This window comes from Gastrolobium bilobum, unplaced genomic scaffold (genome assembly GCF_033153095.1).
Source record: "Gastrolobium bilobum isolate Gb01-03AN ecotype WA unplaced genomic scaffold, APGP_CSIRO_Gbil_v1 utg51766, whole genome shotgun sequence".
Lineage (NCBI taxonomy): Eukaryota > Viridiplantae > Streptophyta > Magnoliopsida > Fabales > Fabaceae > Gastrolobium > Gastrolobium bilobum.
Genome location: NW_026898840.1, coordinates 30990 through 55337, shown reverse-complemented (window position 1 = coordinate 55337; position 24348 = coordinate 30990). Strand labels below are relative to the sequence as shown.

The 24348-nt window shown below is 33.9% G+C and overlaps 2 protein-coding genes across 4 annotated transcripts; both read left to right on the top strand.

The window, feature by feature from the left end:
• Nucleotides 1–9481: 9481 nt before the first annotated feature.
• LOC133284627 (probable glycerol-3-phosphate acyltransferase 3) lies at nt 9482–11519 on the top strand. The gene is made up of 2 exons (XM_061481692.1): nt 9482–10201; nt 10532–11519. Exons 1-2 carry the CDS (start codon nt 9482–9484, stop codon nt 11438–11440), a joined length of 1629 nt encoding a protein of 542 aa, XP_061337676.1. The 3' UTR covers nt 11441–11519.
• A 7150-nt stretch (nt 11520–18669) lies between these two features.
• On the top strand, nt 18670–22817 carry LOC133284626 (probable pre-mRNA-splicing factor ATP-dependent RNA helicase DEAH2). Of its 3 annotated transcripts, XM_061481690.1 has the most exons (7): nt 18670–19055; nt 19501–19703; nt 19831–20915; nt 21328–21453; nt 21550–21788; nt 21913–22031; nt 22387–22817. In XM_061481690.1, the coding sequence occupies exons 1-7, from the start codon at nt 18789–18791 to the stop codon at nt 22490–22492; spliced, it is 2145 nt and encodes a 714-aa protein (XP_061337674.1). In that variant the 5' UTR covers nt 18670–18788; the 3' UTR covers nt 22493–22817. The 3 variants fall into 3 exon arrangements, 1 of the variants encoding a protein (XP_061337674.1); XR_009747917.1 differs by lacking the exons at nt 21913–22031; nt 22387–22817 and having other exon boundaries at nt 21228–21453; nt 21550–21570; XR_009747918.1 differs by lacking the exons at nt 21913–22031; nt 22387–22817 and having other exon boundaries at nt 21218–21453; nt 21550–21570.
• Nucleotides 22818–24348: the final 1531 nt, after the last annotated feature.

Genomic DNA, 24348 nt, shown 5'->3' with positions numbered 1-24348 from the left:
CAATAATCAAGAGACAACAGGGTGGATGGTTTAAGAACAATAATAACAGAAGGAACGGATCCACTACTCCATTCATAAATAATTATTTTCTCTACTCAGAACTCAACACTTAAGTATTTGTTCCAGTTTCTTTTCTGCCAACGTTTGATTCCTCAGCTTATGGACTAGATGGCTCACAAGTTTCCATATTCCTATGGCTCCCTTGACTCCAACAGGTACTTAGTGCAGAACCTTAAAATGAACGAAGTGGCCCCTTATTCCTAAGGCAACCAGCAACACTGTTTCCACAGTACTGCCTTTCCCTCTGGTTAAGCTGTCTGAAATCCCTTCCTTATGGAAGATCCTTTCTCAGTATGTGTTCGATTTCAAAAGATACACAATGAAGATAGCACACTTAACCAGAGAAACACAAAAGCTGTAATACAAGAGTTTCGAAAATAACTTTTTAAGAACTTTGCAGTTTTTTCGTTCCACAAAAAGTTTAGCCCATGGCTACTAGTTTAAACATAATTATTCCAAACTGAAGTCTCATAGACCCGAGATGCAGTTCAGAGATAACGAGTGGAAAGGATATAAATAACACTTGTATTTAAATGAAAACAAATTGCTTACAACAAAATGAAAAGTGGAGAAGATGGTTCTTTCTCGTGAGGAGTCTCAAGTGGGTGATACAGAAAAAAGAAGAAGTGTTGTCACTTAACTAAAGTTAAAACTGTACAAATAAAAACTACGAAAAATAAACTAAGTGATCTCTTCTTAAGGAATTCTATCCCTTAGGAATTCGATGATGTCTTCGTGCTGGAACGTCCTATTTATAGGCAGAAGAGTAAATGGCAAGCTTGTAAATTCTTCGGAGTCGGTTTCTTGACTGCATGAAAGGGGCGGTGTGACGCACGTGGCTGGATGAGACAGTTTTTGCTTAGATTTGTCTTTCCTTCTGAACCTCCCATGCCTTGCTTTTCTTTTTGTCCAATAGGAACCGTTTATTCCTTGCTGTGCACCTTTCTCCTTGGTTGAGTGTTGCCCACTTGTGCTTAATTGGAAACTTCTTTTCAACGTTTTTTGAAAAGTGGTCAGAGGGTTGAGTGAGTGAAGCAGGTGTAATAAATGTTCCAAATTCGTTTCCCTTTTTATATGTTTTCCAAAGATTACGTCACCTTCCATTTCCACCTGTGTTTTTGTGATAAAGATAGGAAATATGTGTTTTTAGTGCTAAAGTTGCTCATCGGGTGAAGGAACGGATGGTATTTTTCCATCAAAATGGGCTTAGATGGGCACAGATTTCTGTCCCATCAGCCTCCATTTAGAAACTCTGCTCTATCAAGAGTAACAGTCTCTACTTTGCAGCAAGCCAGAGGATGAATGAAATTTCGAAGGTAGAGTTGCATTCCACACAACGAAAAACTAGTGAACTCGCGACTTATAATCATAAGAAATGCAAGCAAGGATCTAGTCATTGTGAACCCAAGAATCAAGCTTCTACTTTGTCGCCTCCACATGACCCTCTCTGTTATTTATTAAGTCACGGATGAAGGCAATCCTCTTGAGAAGAACAGAATCAGAACCACTGTTGTGGAAATCCCAAACTGAGCCATCTTTGAAATAAAAATGATTCACCCAACGAACCTTTTTCGTCATGATTCTTATGCTTGTGTTTACCCCCTTATCTGGCTCAATCTGAACCTCTCTGTGATGATTTTCTTTGCTTGGCAAAGTTTGTTTCTGGTGAGCTTTATTATGAGCCTTGTCAACAGTGATTTTGTGCGGCTGCCGGGCATTATGAACTAGAGCAACAACCTATGCAGAATTTGTTTGACTTAAGGGCAGACCCTAAAATTTGGGTGACGGGAGGCAAAAATTAGGAGTAGACTTTGAAGAAGGAGTATTAATATTTGACAATTCACTATTAAGAGTAGACGAGGGAAAAGACTCGTTATTCTTTCTCTTAAAATAAGCATCAATGATAGCACACTTTCCCAAAATAATCATCTACAAAAAGCATGAATTATTTCATGACCAGTATGATTTTAAAAATATTAGTAATATCAAACTACTAAAAAAACAAAAATATGCATTTATGATAAAGAATGCATCATTAGTTTGTTTTCTTTTGCGATGTTTAACATCCATTTGGGTTTTAGAATCTTACCTGAGTTGCATTAAATATATTTCGTATGACATATAGTTCTGTCCTTTTTGTTTAAGACTAATAATAAAAAAAATACAAAAATAAATATATTACAAAAAAGAAGATAAAATATTTTGGAGTTCCTTTCACTGAGATATTAGAATTTGCATAGCTTCATACCATGCACTCTTTATGCTCTGATATGACTCAAAGCCTTAATTGCTAAGATGGGAAAAGTTGGAAACATCATACTGTCTTAAGAATTTAGGATCCTTTCATGCTTCTATTAGTTTGAATTACAAAACTAGTTCACAAGATAATGCTATAAAGTGTCTTTATTCCGTTTTATTTTTCTTATAGCGTGATGATGTTATACCAGTGTTCATTATTAGATCAAGAAAAAACCAAATAATAATTAGAAAACAAAGGAAACAATTTTCTAGCCTGGAAGAGTGACCTGCTTAACTAGAAGATGATCTGGAACTATAGTTGACTCAACCACTTCATTGGTATGTGGAGAGTTTCCTGGCCTGGAGGAGTGACCTCTTCCTGAAGAGTGACATGGGCAGGAATGACCTTCTCAACCACTGCTGGATGTGTTATTTGCATGTATTTCTTTCCTCCTCCTGAAGCTTGGCAGTTTTTCAGAAGATGACCAACCATATTACAATAAATGCAAAAAGTTGGAGTAGTTTCATATTCGATCTTCTAAATACATGAACGACCATTAAGGAGTTTGAATTGAACTTCATATATGATATCTTTGGCTGTGTTAACCTCCACAAGTGCCCTAGCAAAGTAAATTGACCTAAGGGATGTCGTAAGATGATCAGTGCGAAGAGGAACCCCAACCCGAGGCAAGATTATTCCCAGAGCATGAGAATTACAAAGTTTCAAAGGTAGATTACAATTTACAAAGCTTCCCAGAGCATGATTTTCATGAGCAAAAGGCGATAAAAATGAAGTAAGGACTCTCTGTCATCATTGAATTTGAAGACCAACCATCCACTCTTATGAACTAAATAGGAGAGTGACACTCCCCATTTCTGATGGGCTTGGAGAAGGGCTTTCTTTCTTGAAAAATGATCTGCAACATACCCTCTAAAGCTAAATCCCTAGATCTCTTCAAGGGATTTAACATCTTTCTCCTCAAGCAAAAGTTCATCAGTAGAGTTTTCTGGTGAATATTGCAATGTGAAAGATTTTGAAGGTTGTCAATTATCTTCGAAGAGATTCGCCCAGGGGGTTAAGGCATCACGTTTTTTCTTCACTTGCAGGTTCGTAGCTTCATTAGGAGGGTGTGCATCAGTGCCATTGGAAGCGAAAATCTCTTCATCTAAGTCAAAATTATCCTCCCCAAGAGTGCGAGAGACACTCGATGACTCCTTAAGACCTAGCGTTCTCACAGACCTTTTATCAAACACATGGTGTGCATGTGTAGGCCCTAGAATGGACATTGGTTCTCAGGCAGGTCAACGGGAACTTCCTGAGCCTTAGCGTCTTCTGTATCTACACCCACAAAGGAGGAGCCAAGCTTAGACGCCTTGGGATGCTTTTTTGTTTTTGACTTCCCCATGAAAGAGATAACAATAGAAGAAATTCAAGATTACAGTCTAGTAATAGAGAAAAGGAAAATCTCCAAAGACGAAGATTATGACATACAGAACTGGTATAAGACCTGAATCCGAGCAGGAACAAACTCATAGCAAGCCCCAACGAGTATATCCGAACAGTAGAAAAAGAAAAAGACACCAGCGAAATGCTCTGTGTTGTTGATCTCCACGTGTACAACCCGAAAAACCTCTACCACAGTGATTGGAGCCACTAGGATAAGCCCAAGGAGGAAGAGGAAGATGGCGCGACACTGTACTAACTAAGAGTTCTTTTTCTTGACTGACTGCTGACTGAGACGACTATTGAGAGCTTTTTTATTTATTTTTAAATTTCATTATGACCTTAGGGGTTCATACGACATTTCGTGTTAGGCATGATAAGATAATCTAATAGAACATATTATAACTTTATCAATTATTTGATGTGAGTATCGTATGGGATAAATTTATCCATCAAATTCCTCTTATGCATACATTGAAATCATAGATAACTTAATACGACATTGTGGTAGGATCAGGTTTAATTGGGTTTTGATGTATAAGTTAATGTAAAATCTTTTTCATTGCAATCCTAAAACATCATATTTTAATTTAAAGTTTTCAATATGAATTGATTAAAAATTATTTAAAATTAATATTTTTGGACTCTAATTAAATAAATAAATAAAGCAAATGTTGGCCAATAAGTTTGTCTGGATACCCCAAAAAACTACTAATGGTTGGGGCTAGGCAAATAATGAGCCAACTTGAACTGTACTATGACTCAAATTGACACTCTTACATCTTAAATGGTGATAACCATGATCTCACTCGCATAATAGATTTTCTAAACAAGTCTAAGCTTTGGTCTTAGGGCTCGTTTGGACGGGCTTGAAAAAAAAAGATTTATTATGCTTTACTTATTTTAGAAGTACTTTTCACAAAAATTAAACTATTTATAGTTTTTTTAAAAACATATTAGTTAAGTATACCTTATGCAAGATCTCTTGGTGACTTATGCTAAGCATTATTATACTACAACTTAAAGTTGATATCTACTTGAATTTATTATTGAAATGATTGAAGAGACTCGTCCATTGTCATCCACGAGAAAACTTTCGGTGCAACAAATGTTGGTACATCTATGTGTAAAAGGGAAAGTTTTTTGGACTTAAAAGGAAATATAAGAAAAAGTATAGGTTAGGATGGAATTTTTTTCCTTTTTAGTAAAAAGGAGTACCGAGTTCAGTACTACTGTAGAATTAAAAAAATATCCACCATCCACCTCTTTTTATTACAGTATTATTTAATGATATATTATTAGAATAATTTTATTATGAAAGTAATTAATTAAAATCTCATTAATACTTAATACATGGCTGTATTACAATATAAAAAAATTAGTAACAGTAAATTTTTTTTAGTGGAACATTGAGGTTTAAACATGTGACCACATATAAATTGGCAAAAAACAATATATTATTATTTTAAGAAAAATTACTAAAACACAGCTATTTTGAACCAATTTATAAATTTATTGCACTTAGTTACGCCCCTGGTAGGAGCAACAAGTCGGGCCTCACACAGGTGCAACCTAAGCAAAATTGCGCTGCGCATAGGTGCAACTCGTCTGGTGACGACACTTGGCCCAAAAAAAAGTCAACTGTTTGATCATTAAACTTCGTAGGTCCATAACTTTCGAGTCGGGTGTCCGAATCAGGTGATTTTTTTTATTCTACATAATTTTTTGAGATCAACGCAATGAATCTCATTGAAGGGGATTTGGTCAAAAAAGTTTCCCAATTTTGTTTCGAACTTGAGATATTTTACCGTAAAACTTCAGAAGCCACAACTTTTGACTAAGGTGTCTGAATCAGGTTCTTTTTTTTATTCCATATAACTTTTCGAGAGCGACGTGTGGGGGATTTTGTCAAAAAAATTCCCAAAAATGCTTCCTTGTGTCTTGTTTAGCATATTTTATCTTTGTGAATGATGTTATTTAAATTTTTTACTTTCCAACAATAACAAACAATCCTCTAGGAATTTTCTAGTGCGTAGATCTCAAAAAGTTACATGAATTAAAAAATACACCTGATTTGGACTTTCGAACCAAAGATTATAGTCTTCCAAAATTTTATGCTAAGCTTGAGCTCATGTAATCGATTATATGGACTATTACTCATGTGTCCAAATGTTTTTTGACCAAATCTCTTTCAATAATATGCAATTGCGTAGATCTCGATAAGTTATGTGGAATAAAAAAACTTCAAATTCGGACACTTGAGCCGAAAGTTATGACTTTCCAAAGTTTTACGGTCAAACTATTGATATTTTTTGTGGCACATGTCGCCACTAGACAAGTTGTGCCTGTGTGGAGGGTAACTTTGCACAAATTACATCTGTGTGCGACTTGTTGCGCCTACCATATTGCGTTGAATCCACACTCAAACTGGCTAATTCCAAATATTAATTTAGATAGTAAAGACCATAGTTATTAAAACCGGACCGATCCGGCTGGGTCGACTCGGGAACCAGTAAACCGGTCATATAACCAGTCCGGTTGAAGCAACGGACCGGCCATGCATCAGAACCGGTGCGACCCGGTCCGACCCGACCGGTTTTCACAAAAACCGGTGACCCGACCCGGTCCCAAAAATAAAATTCCAAATTTTTTATTTTTTTCAAAAAAAATCATAATAGTCATATTTGAATATTTTTTTGCTTATTGACTTACATAAGTTATGTACCTACAACACTAATATTATTTCAATTATGTACTATGCATAAAAGTTTGAATTAATTTATAGTTAGAGATGTCATTTTATGAACCTAAAGCCTCGTATCACGATCATTATATCTTTGTTTGATTTTTTATTTGATAATAATATGTGATTTATTATTTTTTGTATTAAAATATTTGAAATTTTTATTAATTTTTTTTAGATATTTGAGTATGTTTATAATTTTTCAATATAAATTATAAAATTGCATATAATTACCGTGTCATGCGGTTAAACCAGTAACCTACTAGTTGAACCAGTGACCCAGTACTTTGACCCCATCAATTTTAATAACATTGGTATAGACATAGCCGGTTTCAATTTTAGGGTTAAGTCAACATTTGTGTGGGTTATTTGACCAAATGTCATTTAACTCTACTTTAGTGCCTGATTCCTTCTAGCCGAAGGTAAAATAAAGCTTTTTCTTTAAATAAAAGTTTAGCTGCTTAAACGCAAATACGGATAGCTTAAGCTCCACCGAAAAGAAAATACCCACTACCTTCAAAAAATAAAGAATAGCATAACAAAACAACCTTTTCATCAAGCAAAACAAGTGCATGCTTATCCATATATATTTATTTAAGGGTTTTCAAAAATTTTGTGGTAGTCATGTCATGGCTCTTCTTGTCATGACTAAGAAACATTATTTTTTGATATTAATCAGAGTAATTCCTATTATATGGAGGGCCCTTAATTAGGTTTGAGATGCATCATATATCATCAATAATCACCTTTTTAGTGCGCAGTGTACTATTTGCAAGTACTACGGGTGGTTAATGGGTTGGAAATCGTCATGACTCATTAGGTTGTCTGTCAATTGCAGCCTCAATGAAATCGATTCTTTAAGGTAAATTTCTTATAAGATTATATGAATGAAAATATAATATAAAGATTATAAATAGTATTTTACAAAACTTAACCTTAAAAAACTCTATTGATTAGATTATGTTTAGGACTCCTTTGGTGGTTATGATAGAAAGGATAAAACATGATAAACTTTAATATCATACACTTATCCTTTTGGTGAGCTGACAAGATATAATAAATACCAAAGTGATTTTTGCAAGTGGTACATGCTTGATTCCACTTAAGAAAGATCTTGGATTCAAGTTTTTGTGAATGTATTTTTTTTCTGGGAACTAGCTCCACCATGATGTGAATGTTTTTGCCTCGATCAAAATTACCTCCTGTGGAGTGTATCTGTAGTTTATCCCAAAAAAAATATATCATAAACTTATAATGTTGATTTCTTTTATTATGTTCACATTATGATAAGTTATCCGGGCATAGGTTAGAATTAGACAGGTTAAAATAACAAATATTACATTCTCTTATTTCGAATATAATCCTTTGCTCTTTTTTTAGGAACTTTGCTCGAAACGTGAACCAGTTGCTATCACCGCCACCCTCGACCACCAAGCACTAGTCACATGGGCATCGACCACCACCACTAACCAATGACCAATTTTGAGACACAATATAGAATTTATTTTTAAAAATTTATTTAGTGATGATATAATTTTTGTTTTAATATTTCTAAAGTGAATACAGATAAGTTATTTATATTCACTTTCAAAATGACGTAGTTTTAGGTTGAAAGATTACAAATTTATAATGATAAAGATTATTATAACTTCGAAATAAATTATAATTATAAAAATATCTTTATTTTCGCCCCAAAATGATATCATTTTTGGCTCAATGCAGATAACTTATCTGCATTCACTGCAGAAAAAATGAACATACAATTTTTATTTAAAAATTATAAGTTATTTGTGTATTTTAATATATTTAATTTCAAATCATGTTTTTTAGAATTTTAATAATTTAAAAGAAATAATGTATAGATAAGCCATAAAAAAAAAATTGACAATATATTTAAACAAGCGACTTTTTTTTTATAATTGTTCTAATTTTGGTGAAATAAAAACTAATTATAATTATTAAATTACGTGTTAAAAAATTTATTGATAAAGTCACATAAAAATTGATTCTTGCAGAAAAGAAGCCAACATATTAAATTTGTAAAAAAAATGATATACATTTTTAAAACCATTTAACTGTTAATATAAATATTTCACCCATTTCAAAATATCAGCTGCTTATAAAATTTTGTTTTAATTTATTTGTCGCACTAAAAAAAACTATTAACTATATATTTTTAATTTTATCTCTGTCTCTTAAATTTCTTTACAATGTAATAAGGGGAAATATTAATACAATAATAGCATTTTAAGTATTTAAATGAAAGTTGATTTAGTTAAATGTAATGATGCTTTTTAAATTCAAGATTATCTACTAATTTTTTAAATTATTGTATATTTTTCTAAGCAACAAATACTCTACAGTGTAGACTGAATAGCTCAGGCACACATATACATAAGCTCGTTCTGCGAGCATTAGTTCTTTGTTTTTAATTGTTATCTAATAAAATAGATTTCAAAAACATTTTGCAATTTAAGGAATAAAGAGGCTGCGTTCAATAGCATTCCCCAGAGGAAGTAACTGTTTACGGGATCTAGTTAACCACTTTCTTCTAAATTCATCCATATTCATGATGATTATTAGCTCTTGAAAGTCGATTATTTTTCAAAAAAAAAATATATAATGCTACATGAGAGCCCTGTGCCGACATTGGTATTTATTGATAAAGCACATAGATGAATGAATTCTTTTCTATGGACGCGGGAGTGTGCCATTGTGAATTTCTAGTCAACTAGAGCTCATTTTTGTAATATTTTATCAAACAAGTAAAAAAATTATAGCGAACTTGGGAATTTGGTCACCAAAAAAATATAAGCAGAAAATAGTTGGCAAACCATGTCAAATTGGCTGTTAACGAACAAGATGCCACTGGCGTAATAATAGTGGAAAAATATGGGTATTGATGTATCCATAATTCTATAAATACAAGCAGTTCCTCTTCAGAAAATGGCGGCATATATACAGTATCTAAACAACTTGTTGAGTCCTAAACTGAAATGGCAAAAATAATGTTCAGGGTGTTTTTCTTCAAATCTCTTTTCTTCTTTTGGTACCGTTTTCTCCTTAGGCAACTGAAGAACCTCATAGGCTTCCCCAAAACTATTAGCAATTCATTTGCAAGTACAACACAGTTTAAATACCAAAAGTTCCCCTCTCTCCTTCCTCGTTCAGACCTCAATGACCACACTTTGATCTTTGATGTAGAAAATGCCTTGTTGAAATCCTCTTCTCTGTTCCCATACTTCATGCTTGTGGCCTTTGAAGCAGGAGGGCTCCTCAGAGCCATTCTTCTGGTTCTGCTATACCCTTTTGTTTGTTTAGCAGGAGAGGAGATGGGGTTGAAGCTAATGGTCATGGCATGCTTTTTTGGGATCAAAGCAGAGAGCTTCAGAGTTGGAAGGTCTGTTCTTCCTAAGTTCTTCTTGGAGGATGTTGGTTCAGAAATCTTTGATGTGCTGAATAGAGGTGGGAAGAAAGTGGGTGTCAGCAATTTACCTCGAGTAATGGTGGAAAGCTTCTTGAGAGAGTATTTGGAAATTGATTTTGTTGTGGGCAGGGAGCTTAAAATGTTCTATGGTTACTACGTGGGATTGATGGATGACAGAAAAAATATGCATGTTTTGGAACAAGTTCAGGAAGGGAAAGGGTGTTCCGATGTGATTGGAATTACAACATTCAACAAGATTCGCGACAATGAATTTTTCTCTCATTGCAAGGTTTGTGTTTATAATTATATTATTACCATTTTAAATGTTCACAAAAGAGAAGTTATATTTATAATCTTTTTCGTTTACAATCTTTTGTAACTAGATCTTAATTGATGATTTCTGTGAATTTAATGGTTATAATTTATTGAATCATACTTATTAAATAATAAAGGTGACTCGATAAATTATAACCATCAAATTAGCAGAAATCAACGATTAAAATTTGATTATAAGAAGTTGTAAACAAAAGAGATCGTAAGTAGTGAATAGTTTATTGTTTAATAAACTTCTAGCAGTTCTGTTTACATCAAACTCACGTTTTGTTTATGTTTTAAATAGGAAGTTTATATGGTGTCGGAAGCTGACAAGAGAAGCTGGCAAAAGCTAGCAAGGGAAAGATACCCCAAAGCACTAATCTTTCATGATGGAAGATTGGCTATGAGACCCACTCCAATGGAGTCTATAGCAATGTTGATGTGGCTTCCTTATGGGATAATCCTTGCCGTTATTAGAATCTCACTTGCCCTTTCACTTCCATTTAACATCTCAACACCCTTGTTGATAATGAGTGGTATACGTCTCACTACCTCAATCCCCATAAGCTCCCAACGTAACAAAGAAAACGGTAAACCCAATGGTCATCTTTACGTGTGTAACCACAGAACATTGCTAGATCCTCTCTACATCTCGTTCACATTAAAAAAGAACTTAATCGCCGTCACATATAGCTTAAGCAGGATGTCAGAGATATTGGCACCAATCAGGACCGTGCGATTAACCAGGAACCGTGATAAGGATGCAAAGATGATGCAACAATTGCTGGGTCAAGGTGACCTAGTTGTGTGCCCAGAAGGGACCACTTGTAGAGAGCCATATTTATTGAGGTTTAGTCCTCTGTTCTCAGAAATGTGTGATGAAATAGAACCCGTTGCTATTGAAAGCCACGTTAGTATGTTCCACGGTACAACTGCTGGAGGGCTTAAGTGCTTGGACCCAGTGTTCTTTCTCATGAATCCTTCCCCGGTCTACACGGTTCAATTGCTGAACCAGGTGTCCCGTTCACGTTCACACACAACAAATCTTGATTATGATGGTGAGGGTTCAAGATTTGATGTGGCTAATCAAGTTCAAGCACAGATTGGAAATGCTTTGGGATTTGAGTGCACTAAACTTACGAGGAAAGACAAGTACTTGATTTTGGCTGGTAATGAAGGCATAGTTTCGAACAGGAGGAGTGGCAAATCGTAGGGTAGCTACTCATTCATTCCTTTTGATTGTACTTATTATCATTTTTTCACTTTGTATTAATTCCTATCTTGTAGTATAAGGCAATATTAATTTTTATTTGTAGTCCTTGTTTTGCAATTAATGTAGCTGGCTACCGCCTAACCACATATATAACATATGAATGTAACAAGCGAACAAAATTTCAGAAACAAAGTACTCTGCTCCAAATTTACAATGGGATGTGATTTTGTTAATATTGTTCAAAACTTGTGTAGATACCAATATTTTGTTAAACTCGACCCCACCATCGAATGGATCATATACTAAGTTGGCAGTTCAATGAGTAAATTATTAGTTGAACTTATTACATATATAAAATTGACCCAACAATTCATACTCAAAAGTACAAAAAAAATTATAACACACTATTGTTCTCATTCCATCAAATTACATATTGTAATTCTCTCATTATTTCCCCCCCGTAAATTCTTTCCTTAATTTCTATCATGTTTAATGTTTTCAAACAATTAATACTCCTATTAGCCGCGGACTTTAAAAGTAAAAATAGGAATTTCGTGGAGGACCTTTTTTTATTAAGTAGTCAACCCAATGTTTAGAAATTAGAATTATCTATTTATGTTTATACCTAAAATGCTAAATTTTATAAAAATAATTAGTAAAACGATACATAAAAATTGATTCGTAGGAAATCATTCAAACTGTTTGTGCATGATATATGGCATTACTCTACTAATATATAGTTAAATTGGTTTTTTATATTTGGTATCCTTTAATCATATTAGTTTTACTAATTTCTATTTAACGAAAAACTTATTCTTATTATAAAAAGTAAAAATAAATAAAATGATTTTACAATGAAATAATTCTATAATTTTTTAATTTAAAATTATTATTATGAATTAAGAAATAAATTGATATGCATATTAATGTCTATTATATGATATACAGTACAACTAAAAGTAAACAAACAAAATAGGTTAAAGAAATATAATATAAAATTATTAATATAGTTTTACCCAATATATAAGTTAAACTTTTAGATGAATTAAATTTTTATATAGTAGTAGAATCTTTGTGATAAGATGGTTACAAGTTCCATCTTCATGGTCCTCATTCAATTAAAAATGAATAATTAAATATCATGGAATTTCTAATACAAATAAGTAGGTTCTGATGCATTTTTCATATTTCAATTCCAACAAACTCTTATGTGAATGGACGAATTGGAGAAATATAATATAATATTTTTTATATAACATCACTTAATAATTTAATTTTTTTTTTTTTGGATAGAAAGAAAATCAAAACAAGCTACCTACGAGTCATCCTTGAGAAAGCGTCTCACATACAGCCTGAAGCAATCAGATTACGACAAAGTTGAGAAAAGTGCTCAAAAAGATGAGTATCCCAACCAAAAGGGGACACATTGGCAGCAAGCCAATCTGCCACAGAGTTGCCTTCTCGGTGAATATGCGATTGCACAACAATCCAAGGTCTATTAATAATTCCTTTAAATTTTTGGTTTGAATTATTTATTTAACATAAGTATAATATTTTGATTAAAATATAGAAATGTGTTCGATTTTTTTCAGTATCACCTTTAAGAGAGATTTAAAATCTTAATTTCAGGACCCATCCCGAATCGGACTAAACTTAAAGTTATGAATTTATTGAATATTTCAAAAAAAAAAAAAAAAAAAACTTATAATAGCAAATAGCTAAAAGCTAAAATTTTCATGACGCGCGCGCACGTACATTGGTGACCGTATGAAAAGTTTCGTTGACAAAATCTTAATCAAATTAAACGAACTTAGCCACTTTACGCTGCCAGTAAATTTTTTGGAATATCTGCTCTCTGCAATTCTGCATCTTTCTCCCTCAATCTCTGCTGCCACAAAAAGTAGCAACTTTGGCTGCTAACTAAACTCTCTAATAAATGCTGCACCCTTGAAATGCGCAACTGTACCAGGAAATAAAATAGATAGGGAAGGGTGTGTGGAATAATCAAATACTATTTGACCCGAACTTATGAGTGCTCTGAGTGGGCAGAGATAGACTTTATAAAATGCTTCAACTCTGAGGGTTAATAAAATATTGGGAAATGTTTTTGTTATGTAACATAACATAAACACAAACTTTCTATTCTCACAAAAGGAAGAGAGATGAGAGAGAATAGGAAAAAGAGAACAAATTTAAAGTGGGTCCCATATAAAATTTGTGTGCGTAGAAAAATGATTTTATGTTATGTAACATAATAAAAATAAAGCGCTAAAATATTCTAGTGCTCCTATTGCGGTGAAAGGGAAGTTATGGATCCCACATCTTCTTACATGGCCCATCTTATGTTGTTTATGTTATCTCTTGCAACATTGAATCCTAAGCTAGGAAATGCACATGTACTTTTTTTTTTGGTACCAACCATAGCCACATAAGAACTTTGATGTGAAACGTGATATACTATTGCTGCAGATCAGTGGGGGATCTATAAGACCAAGTTGCACCGTAACTTCAGCAACATTAGCGATCTACTACAAGAGTTTGTGCCAATCTAAAAAATAACTCTTGTCACGGTTTTGAACGTGACTGAATCAAAGATCCATAACTTAAGGCTTGAACTCACTGAACATGTGATTTGACTTTGAAGCAAAATTCACAATGCAGATCCAATGCATCAGTTATACACACAGTTTTTGTTTTATATAACGTACAAACACGTGAGTCTATCAGGATCGCTCATAAAAAAAAATTTAATTTTAAAACTAAAATAACATAAGTATCATTAAAGTTTAATTCTAATTCTGTAAAAAAAAAGTTTAATTTTAATTTATTATTAGTGTAAACCTTAATCTAATATGATGATAATAACTACTTAAAAAAAATCAAAATCTTCAGGATAAAATGAATCAAAATTAAACAGATATTATGACATAAAAGAGTGCAAGTGATGTTACGGTTTTGTTTTTGTTTTTGTTTTTTGTTTGGTATAAACGGTTTTGTTTCTTTATATGGAAAATAGGCGCGAACTTAGCGGCTAGGCGCGTTGTGGTTGGGCGGTGGAACAGGGAGCAATGATGATAGAGCTGCGATCAACGATTTCTATAATGCGTCATTGGTTTTGGAAATGGATAGGCACTTGTTCATGTTCATGCCTCAACCGCCAACCATCACTACCCCATTCATCTCAATCATAATCTCCATTGGTTCTAAACAACCACGAATGGTCCTGGTTTTCGAAGATTAACAATTGACCACAAACGCAATGTTTGGAATTTGGAAACAGATGTCAAGTACAAACTACAAATACAACGTCTGCTCGTTATTCGTTTGGATTTATAATATGTACCATAATTTGTGTTCGTGTCGTTTATAAAATTAAGCTGAAATTTATTAAAAATCGAAAGAAAATAATATTCATATGTTTCATTTTCATCCATCCTCTTCTCCCTTTGAATTAGGTCAGCATCGTAACTGACCTGTACAACGCGTGTTTAATTTCGAACAACTTCAACGTGTGTTTTTTTATTTTTTATAACGCATTTTATTGTAGTTAGTTATCGCGTTATATTCATTTTCAGATGTACAATTGCTCGAGGCCCAGTTAAAGGTAGGACATAACCCCCAACAAGGCCCACACGGAGCATGCGGTTCACATCATATGGCATTTGCCATCTGGGAAATATAATTGATGACAATTTCCATGACGTGGAACACCAGCTATAAAAAAGAATTTGGTTTACCACAAATTTTTTGGTAGATATTTTGAAAAATTTATGGAATAGGTTATTTTATCTATATATATTTATTTTTTTTTGTAATAAAGAGGGCCAAAAGCCTCAAACAAAACAAAAATTACACGACGCGAGAACTGTCTACAGAAGCATCCTGAAGAAGGAGCTCTAACAAAGGAGAAGGAGGAGAATGATAAACAATAAGATTATTATCATCCTCAAAATGCCTAGAAGCAAACCAGTGAGCACATCTGTTATTTTCTCGAAAGGTGTGGACCCAACGAACATCCCAATCTTCAGCAAGCCATTTGTGAATACGGGAAACAACCTGAGAGTTTCTGTGATTGTTGCTCCCTTCTTGGATAGTGCTAAGAGCAATTTCTGAGTCACATTCCAACTCCACTCTCCTAGCACCAGTACCCCAAGCAAACCTTTGAGGCCTAGCACCTTAAAGATTATCAGGAATGTTATTTTATCTACTTTTGTCTACTATTCTAAAACAATCCTTAGATCAGAATTTCAATTAATCTTTATCTTTCTCTCTTCCCTTGAGATTCTGATATAATAGTGTCGAAGAGTGGTAGAAAAGATATGCAGAAAAAAAGTAAGTAGAATAAGCTATCCCAAAATCTATTCATTAAATATATATAAGATATTGTTACTACCAATGTCACTTCCACTTTGTTTCACCATTAGATTGATTATGTTGATTCAACGATTATATTTATTTCCACCTTTATATGGTCATGATTCTCCATATTTAATGTTTTCACATTAAATATGGAGAATCATAACCATACAAAGTGAAAATGAATATAAAGTATTAAATATAGAGAGAAGAAAAAAGATTTTTAGAAAATTAAATCATACCCGTTGAATCAATATAATTGATCTAACTGTGAATACTAATTGGTAATAAGAATATCATATCTCTATTAAATATCTCCATTAATTAGCAAAAAGCTTTCCAAATTTTTTTTTTTTTGTAATATAACAGGGGTTTGAAACCACCGTAACTTGAATGGTGTAATAAATATCATTGAAAACGCAAGCACACCCGGTACAAATGATTTAATGGTGTTCCCACAAAATGTGAAGCCTGAGGTTCGATCAGGAATGAATTTTTTCATGTAAAAAATTGGTTCATGTAATTATATTCTATGATGCACGGACACGGATACAGAACACGACACGATATGCCGACACGTTAATTCTAAAAAATATCATATTTGGACACGTTGGGACACGTTTTGATATTAAATAAAAATTTTAATATATATAATATAATTTACATTTAATACATATAGCAACTCATAATAACTCATACTAATCAAATATTCAAATTTTATAATATAAATATTAAAAAAAACATTATGTAGATTGTAGACAATACATGTAACCTCAAACTACATTAAGTGAAATTCCTAACTTAAAGCTGCATATGTTGAATAGATACTATAAATATCCACGAACAGGGCAAAAATTGCTTGGGTAGCCTTATGCATAACTTACAAAGAATAAAGTCCTATGCCTAAATGCTTCCCAGATGCACCACAAGAGTTACTAGCTGAAAGCTGTTTAGAATAAAAGTTAATAAAAAAAAATACCCAAGCATTAATTCAGTCCACCCCCACTGTTACCACAAACTAAGTAACAACAAAGAGAGTTATGTCGTTCAAAAAAAAAACCCAAGCAATAATTATGTCGTTTAATAAAAAAACCCAGTTCCAAAACAGAATATACTCCATTATAATATTACCTACTCACAAGAGGAACCATAATATTCACAATAGAAAGAGAAGATTTCAGGTACCACTCTCAGTTTCTTGGGGTACCTCTTAAAAGCTTCAATTTCAGAGTTTATTGTTCTTTCAAAGAGACTCAAGAAGAAATCAACCTCCACCTGCAACATCATCACAAAGCAAAACTCAGCAAAACCAACAATTAAAACAATAGCGAAGGTAATCTTCAAAGGAAAAGACATGAACAACCTTTTGGGCGAACCAAGTTATCAGTGGAAAAGGCGAACAGAAACCATACGTTCCTCTTGTGAGAAAGGAATAAAGGATAGGGTTTCAGTTCCAGAATTTTTAAATTTTATTAAATATTTTTTATTTTTTTAATTGTAATTTTATTTTATTTTTTACAAAAAAAAAATGTAAAACGTGTCCACATACGTTGACCACGTGTCCGATACGGTCAAATTCGCGTGTCCCACTAGTCAACGTATCCCAAAAAGTCTACTGCTTGTCCTAACGTGTCCGTGTCGGGCACGCATTTTTTCTCCAAAATTGCGTGTCCGTGTCTCAGAGATTATATTATTTGATCACAACTACTTATTTAAAAATTATATAATTTTGTCTCTCTTATTTCATTATCAATAAATGGTTGTGATCAAATAATATGACCACATGATCACTTTTTCACATGAGAAGTTTCACTCTGGATTCAATCCCACAACTCATATTTTCCCAGCTATAAATCGTTCTTTACTTGCTATGACAATTAAAAGAAAAAAGAAAAGAAAAAAAGGTATCCATGAAAAGGCTATCCATGAAAAGGCTGGCGACATTTCAAAATCCGAACTTAAACGAAATTCCTATCTCGGAGCTTCATATTTCAAAAACAATTTTTTATAGGATGTATGATGAAATAGTTCTAAAGGGCCTAGTTCTAAATTTCGTTTCTTAGGGGGCGTTTGGTACAGGAGAAATTTTTATTTGTCCGGGAATCTCAATTTTCAAAAATATGATTTTTGCATTCAGTTTACGATAATATCTGAAAATTTAAAATTTAAAAAAATTCAGTTTCCCGGAAATCCATCAAAATTCCGCGTACCAAACGCCCCCTAAGTTTTTTGAAATTGATATAACTTCCAATATTGTTGTTCAGTTCAACACGTTATAATGCAATAAAGACCGCCAAAATACCATTCAAAATTATCAACCTTATGGGCAACATACTTTTCATACTCGAGAGCTATATATCCATACCTCAAATGATTGTACGTACCATTCATAACACATGACTCTCACGTCGTCTAAGTACATTTAACCTTTGAAAACTTTGAAACAGGTAAGCTATATCCATTACGAACCTTCCACTTTGGTCACTAGTAGTAACTCAAAAATTAATAAGTATATATGAAAAGCCAATACAAAATTGTTTACGGCATATATAATTATGTCAATTTTCCGTATTCAGATTCGCAATATAAAAGACAAAATTCGTCGATGTTTATGTAAAAAAAAAAAAAGTAATAATTTGAGATTAATTTTTTTTAGTAATTAGATTAAAAAAAAACATTATTGATATTAGAAAGCTTAATGGGCTGAACAGTGTACAGGAACATAAGACAAACCTGCTTGAGCATAAGCCCAACTCGTTAAGTGCAATGTGGGTCGAAATATGAGAGGCCCAAAAGAAAAAAACACAACAACGACAATGACAAAAACAAACATTCATGTTCTTCTTCATCATTTCTTAGCCCTAGCCTTGGTCTCTGTGTATCGGGGGTTAACTCGTTTCTAAGGGGCTTCGATTCAAGGATATTCATACTTATTATTCCACATTGGGTGTGGAGCGGTGGTTCTGAGTGATCAATTAAGATTAGGGTTTTGATGGGTACGGAGAGGAAGAGGAAGGTGAGTTTGTTTGATGTAGTGGACGACGCTGCCGCTAAGATGGTTAAATCAAACGGCGGTGCCGTCGGTAACAGCCTCATTAACCGATGGAACGGAAAACCTTACTCGCAGAGATACTACGATATTTTGGAAAAGAGGAAGACGCTTCCCGTTTGGCACCAGAAAGAGGAGTTCTTGCAGGTTTTGAAGGACAACCAGACTCTGATTCTCGTTGGCGAGACCGGTAGTGGAAAAACCACCCAGGTTAGTTTCTCTATTCAAACTACATGTATGTTTCTAGTGCCTTTACTGCTTCTGCGATTTTACTTGATTTTGGAGTTTATGTCTATTTTTTTAAAGGTTCTGATTGTGGCAAACATGAAATAAAATAAATGATTGATTAGCATAAAAACCCTAACGAGTGCCTTGTTTGGAATGTAAGCGTTACTATGTATTCATTTCCTAGCACAAATCTAAATTAATGCAGAGGCATCAGTGTTTCTAAAGTCAGTATCTGTCGTTGTAGTTATAATAAAAACCTATTGTTTGTCCATTTATTTTTACATGTTCAGTTCATATTGGCACAATAATTAATAAAAAATTGTTGGATGCAGACTAGGAGTAAATATTAGATGGGTTATCAGGTAATCTTGGTTATCTGTGTTTACGTCTCTAATTTTATAATCTTGTTTTATGTTTTGGGTGACAGATCCCTCAGTTTGTTTTGGAAGCCGTCGATATAGAAACCCCAGATAAACGCAGGAAGATGATGATTGCTTGCACTCAGCCTCGTAGAGTGGCTGCAATGTCTGTTTCCCGGCGTGTGGCTGAAGAGATGGATGTGAATATTGGAGAAGAGGTTGGTTACAGCATCAGATTTGAAGATTGCACTGGTGCGAGGACGGTTTTGAAGTAAGTTTCATTTTACCCTAAAATTACTTTCTGTAATTAATTTGGGGCTTGCTATGCTATTTTATATGATGTTTTTGCTCTCCTAAGTTTAGTCTCAAATGGAATGCTCCCCACTTCCCTCAAACAGGTATCTCACAGATGGCATGCTTCTGAGAGAAGCAATGACAGATCCACTTTTGGAACGATACAAAGTAATTATTCTTGATGAGGCGCATGAAAGGACTTTGGCTACAGATGTGCTATTTGGCCTTCTTAAGGAAGTCCTTAAAAATAGACCCGACTTGAAGTTGGTTGTTATGAGTGCAACTCTTGAAGCTGAAAAGTTTCAGGGCTATTTTTTTGGGGCTCCTCTTATGAAAGTTCCTGGAAGGCTACATCCGGTGGAAATTTTCTATACACAGGACCCAGAAAGGGATTACTTGGAGGCTGCTATTAGGACGGTGGTGCAGATACATACGTGTGAACCTCCTGGAGATATACTTGTTTTTCTAACTGGAGAGGAAGAGATTGAAGATGCATGCCGCAAAATATCCAAAGAAATTGCAAATTTGGGAGACCAGGTGGGCCCTGTAAAAGCTGTACCCTTGTACTCTACTCTTCCTCCAGCTATGCAGCAGAAGATTTTCGAGCCAGCTCCACCTCCTCTTAAGGAGGGAGGGCCTCCTGGAAGGAAGATTGTGATATCAACAAACATAGCAGAAACTTCCTTGACGATTGATGGTATAGTGTATGTTATTGACCCTGGGTTTGCTAAGCAGAAGGTTTATAACCCTCGAGTTCGTGTTGAGTCTTTGTTGGTGTCTCCAATATCAAAGGCTAGTGCTCACCAGAGATCTGGGCGTGCTGGAAGAACTCAACCAGGGAAATGTTTTAGACTTTACACTGAAAGAAGTTTCAATAATGATCTTCAGCCGCAGACCTATCCTGAAATTTTGAGATCTAATCTTGCCAACACAGTTCTTACATTGAAGAAACTGGGTATAGATGATTTAGTGCATTTTGATTTCATGGACCCTCCTGCCCCTGAGACCTTAATGCGTGCATTGGAAGTGTTGAATTACTTGGGTGCACTGGACGATGATGGTAACTTAACGAAGCTGGGTGAGATCATGAGTGAATTTCCATTAGACCCTCAGATGTCAAAGATGCTCGTTGTCAGTCCTGAATTCAACTGTTCAAACGAGATTCTTTCAGTTTCTGCCATGCTATCAGGTATTCTTCTTTTATTTAATTGTTTTTGTGTCTGTCCAGAGTCTCATCGTAATGTTAAGGGAATGTAGTTGTGTTGGACTCCACCTTGAAATGGATGCCCAGCGTCTGTGCATGTGCACAGGAACAATATTGTGTGTATGATGGGGAATTGGGGATGTTTGACTGCTTACATGTGTGTTCCATTGCACATAAATGCGGTCAGTGGAGTGTGTCCTGTTAGGTAGTCATCAGCAACTGTCTTCTCTGGGTTCCATGCCCCCGGTTGGCATGCACCATAGGATTCTAAGTAAGTGCTGATGCAGATAGTTGCAGTTTCTCAGTATTCTCTCATGAAGAAAATGGTGTGGTCTCGCCTCTATGCATCTGCTGACCTCCGTGGGCCTCCTCTGTGATAATCAATTTCTTTCTTTAGTACCCAATTGCTTTGTCCGGCCTAGGGAGGCACAAAAAGCTGCGGATGAAGCGAAGGCTAGGTTTGGGCACATCGATGGAGATCATCTCACGCTCTTGAACGTATACCATGCCTACAAGCAAAATAGTAAGTGCTTATTTCTGCAAGCTTTGGCTTTATTCTCAATTTTCGTGCTATCTCTTTTTTGTCAAGTTTATTAATTGTATCTGAATGGCTTTTCAGATGAGGATCCTTCTTGGTGCTATGATAACTTCGTTAATCACAGGGCGCTGAAAGCAGCTGATAATGTTAGACAACAGCTAGTGCGTATCATGGCCCGGTTTAACCTGAAGTTATGCAGCACTGACTTCAACAGTCGTGACTACTATGTCAACATAAGAAAGGCAATGCTGGCAGGATATTTCATGCAGGTGGCTCATCTGGAGCGGACAGGACACTACTTGACAGTGAAAGACAACCAGGTTTGTTAACATGAGTCGTTATTTGTAGTTGTCTTCCTCTTCTATTTTTCCTTTCGTATTAGCAAAACAGCTGTACTGTAGGCTGAAAGATTGTATTTATATTGATGATTCTTTTCTGGTATAGGTGGTGCACTTGCATCCATCCAATTGCTTGGACCACAAACCCGAGTGGGTAATCTATAATGAATATGTTCTTACAAGTCGAAATTTTATTCGTACTGTGACGGATATACGCGGGGAATGGTAAGATTTTTTATTGATGTTATAATTGTAAATGCTTTTCATCCATGATATTTAAGGGGGAACTTGTGTTCAGTAAAAACGGTAATCAGTAAAATATATAGTTTTCTATTATAAATTCCAGAAACACCTGGTTTTGCAAGTGAAAGAACATTCCTGTCATCAATTAATAACTTTTGAGTGTGATGAAGCACCCAGATATAGACTCAATTTGTCATTTTGAATTCCAGTCTTTGATTTTAGCTGGGAGAAGAGTTGCGAAACGGATTGTCAAGTATATTGTTGTAAACCTTGTGGTTCTTCTTTGGTTGATGTTATTGAGATGTACTTAACTTTATGATCAATTTTTATTCAACAGGTTAGTTGATATAGCACCACATTACTATGATTTGTCAAATTTTCCACAATGTGAAGCGAAGCGTGTTCTTGAGAGGCTTTACAGGAAGCGAGAGAAGGAAAACTAGGAAGCCAGGAGTCGTAAATAAAGTCCTTGCCATCCAAGCCTTTCTTGCCTTTGGATTTGGAATTGGATGTTTCGTCTCTTGCAATTTGACATCATAATTTCGTCATTCCCCAATGCTACTGTTTTTACCTCCGAAGAACATGCTGATTGTCGGTAATTTTAGTGAAAAATTGGCCCTAGTTCTTTGTACCATTTATCTAAGTAGAAATAACATGTTTTATATTCTTCGTCCTAGTTCTGTTCTACTTCATGGAGTATTGACTATTCAAATTTGCTTTTCGGATGTTAGTTTCGTCAAAGCTTAGTTTTCTCATCATTGCATTATTCGAGTGATGCTAACACTGAAAATGAGATTTGCTTTAAGTAAACAGGTTATATGAAATGTTTTATTCGAATATTATTGCTTGTCATAATTTACCCGGCTCGTCCTATGTTTACTCTAATATTTCAGGGGTGTAAATAGGTTAAGTCGGCTTACAGGGGTTTACGGTCTAGCCTATATTAGGTCAAATTTGACTTCTTTATTATAAATAATAAAATAGAACGGGTCTAGGTTTTTGAAAAAATCTATTTAGAAAACATGTCATAAGTTTTTTTTTGTATATGTAGGTTTTATATCATATTATTTATTTTAAATAAAATAAATAAAATTATTATTTTAATAATTTTGAATAATGAAGTAATATTATTTTAACTATTCTTTTAATTGTTGAATGTTTAATAGGATTAAATAAGTTAACAGACTTGGGCTAATTTTTTTGTTTTTTAAATATAGGTCAGATTAGACTTGTAATTTGAGGTCTATACAGGTTAATAGGTCAAGTTAGATATAATGTTTTTTACATAGATCTGATTTATTTAAGTCAAAATTTAGTCTAGTCTATTTACACTCTTAATTCTGTAAGTATATTTTCTATGCTCATCCGATTGGATGGCAATTGCTAAGTAAGGTGATACTCCAAATGAAATGTTTCCATCGCTTGGCATTTGGTATATTCTTCGGTGCCCGTTTCGATGCATGACTACTTTCTTGAGAATTTGACCATTAAATAATGTTTTTATTGCTACATAATCGATACTATCTACATGCTGACTGAAAGTTGTTCTACCTTCTAAAGCTTTTTCTCTGTAATTGGTTGTTTCAATTTCACATTTGATCAGTTAATATTTCCTTAATTTTTTTTTCTTAACTTGTTATATATGTTCCTCAACTTCATGGTTACAGTTGTTGCGTATCCAATAAAAGTCATGTTTATTATCTCTAATTTGTTGCTTTTATAGCATTATAAAAATGGGAAAAAAGTATCTGATGTATGTAACTTCAGATAATTTTATCTAATGTTCACTAAATCATATCGTTTTGATGTTGAAAAATTAAAAAATTAGAATGATAAAGATTATTATAATTTTGAAATAAATTAAAATTACAAATACACTATGATTTTTGCTCTAAAACGATGTTATTTCGGTGAATATTACACAAAGTTGTCTAAAGTAACTTTAGAAAAAATGAATCTTATAAAAATACATATCAATATTTTGTATTTTAATTTTTATAAAAAAAAAATGTTCATATTAAATTTTTGTTAATTTATATATGTTGATGTTAAATGTATTGTTGGTCAAATATAGTCAATTATATATGGAAAACACCAGGCATTCAGTAGTCTTTTTAACTGGATCCGAAGTGATGTAGTCATGACTATCTTATATATATTGTAGGGATGTGTTTACTCCTGCTCTGCAGCAGTACTCGAGAGAATATTTTGGTATTATAGATACATTGAAAACTCGGTGTATCTTTTATTTATATTATGACACGTGTCTTACTTTATATCAAATCATTCTCTCTCTTAA

What these genes read in the sequence shown, in the direction of transcription:
- LOC133284627 (XM_061481692.1), top strand. Translation starts at nt 9,482, where the DNA reads ATGGCAAAAATAATGTTCAGGGTGTTTTTCTTCAAATCTCTTTTCTTC. An exon ending in AATTTTTCTCTCATTGCAAG is followed by an intron (nt 10,202 to 10,531) that starts GTTTGTGTTTAT and finishes TGTTTTAAATAG; the next exon opens with GAAGTTTATATGGTGTCGGA.
- LOC133284626 (XM_061481690.1), top strand. Translation starts at nt 18,789, where the DNA reads ATGGGTACGGAGAGGAAGAGGAAGGTGAGTTTGTTTGATGTAGTGGAC. An exon ending in AGTTTCTGCCATGCTATCAG is followed by an intron (nt 20,916 to 21,327) that starts GTATTCTTCTTT and finishes TTCTTTCTTTAG; the next exon opens with TACCCAATTGCTTTGTCCGG. An exon ending in CCATGCCTACAAGCAAAATA is followed by an intron (nt 21,454 to 21,549) that starts GTAAGTGCTTAT and finishes ATGGCTTTTCAG; the next exon opens with ATGAGGATCCTTCTTGGTGC.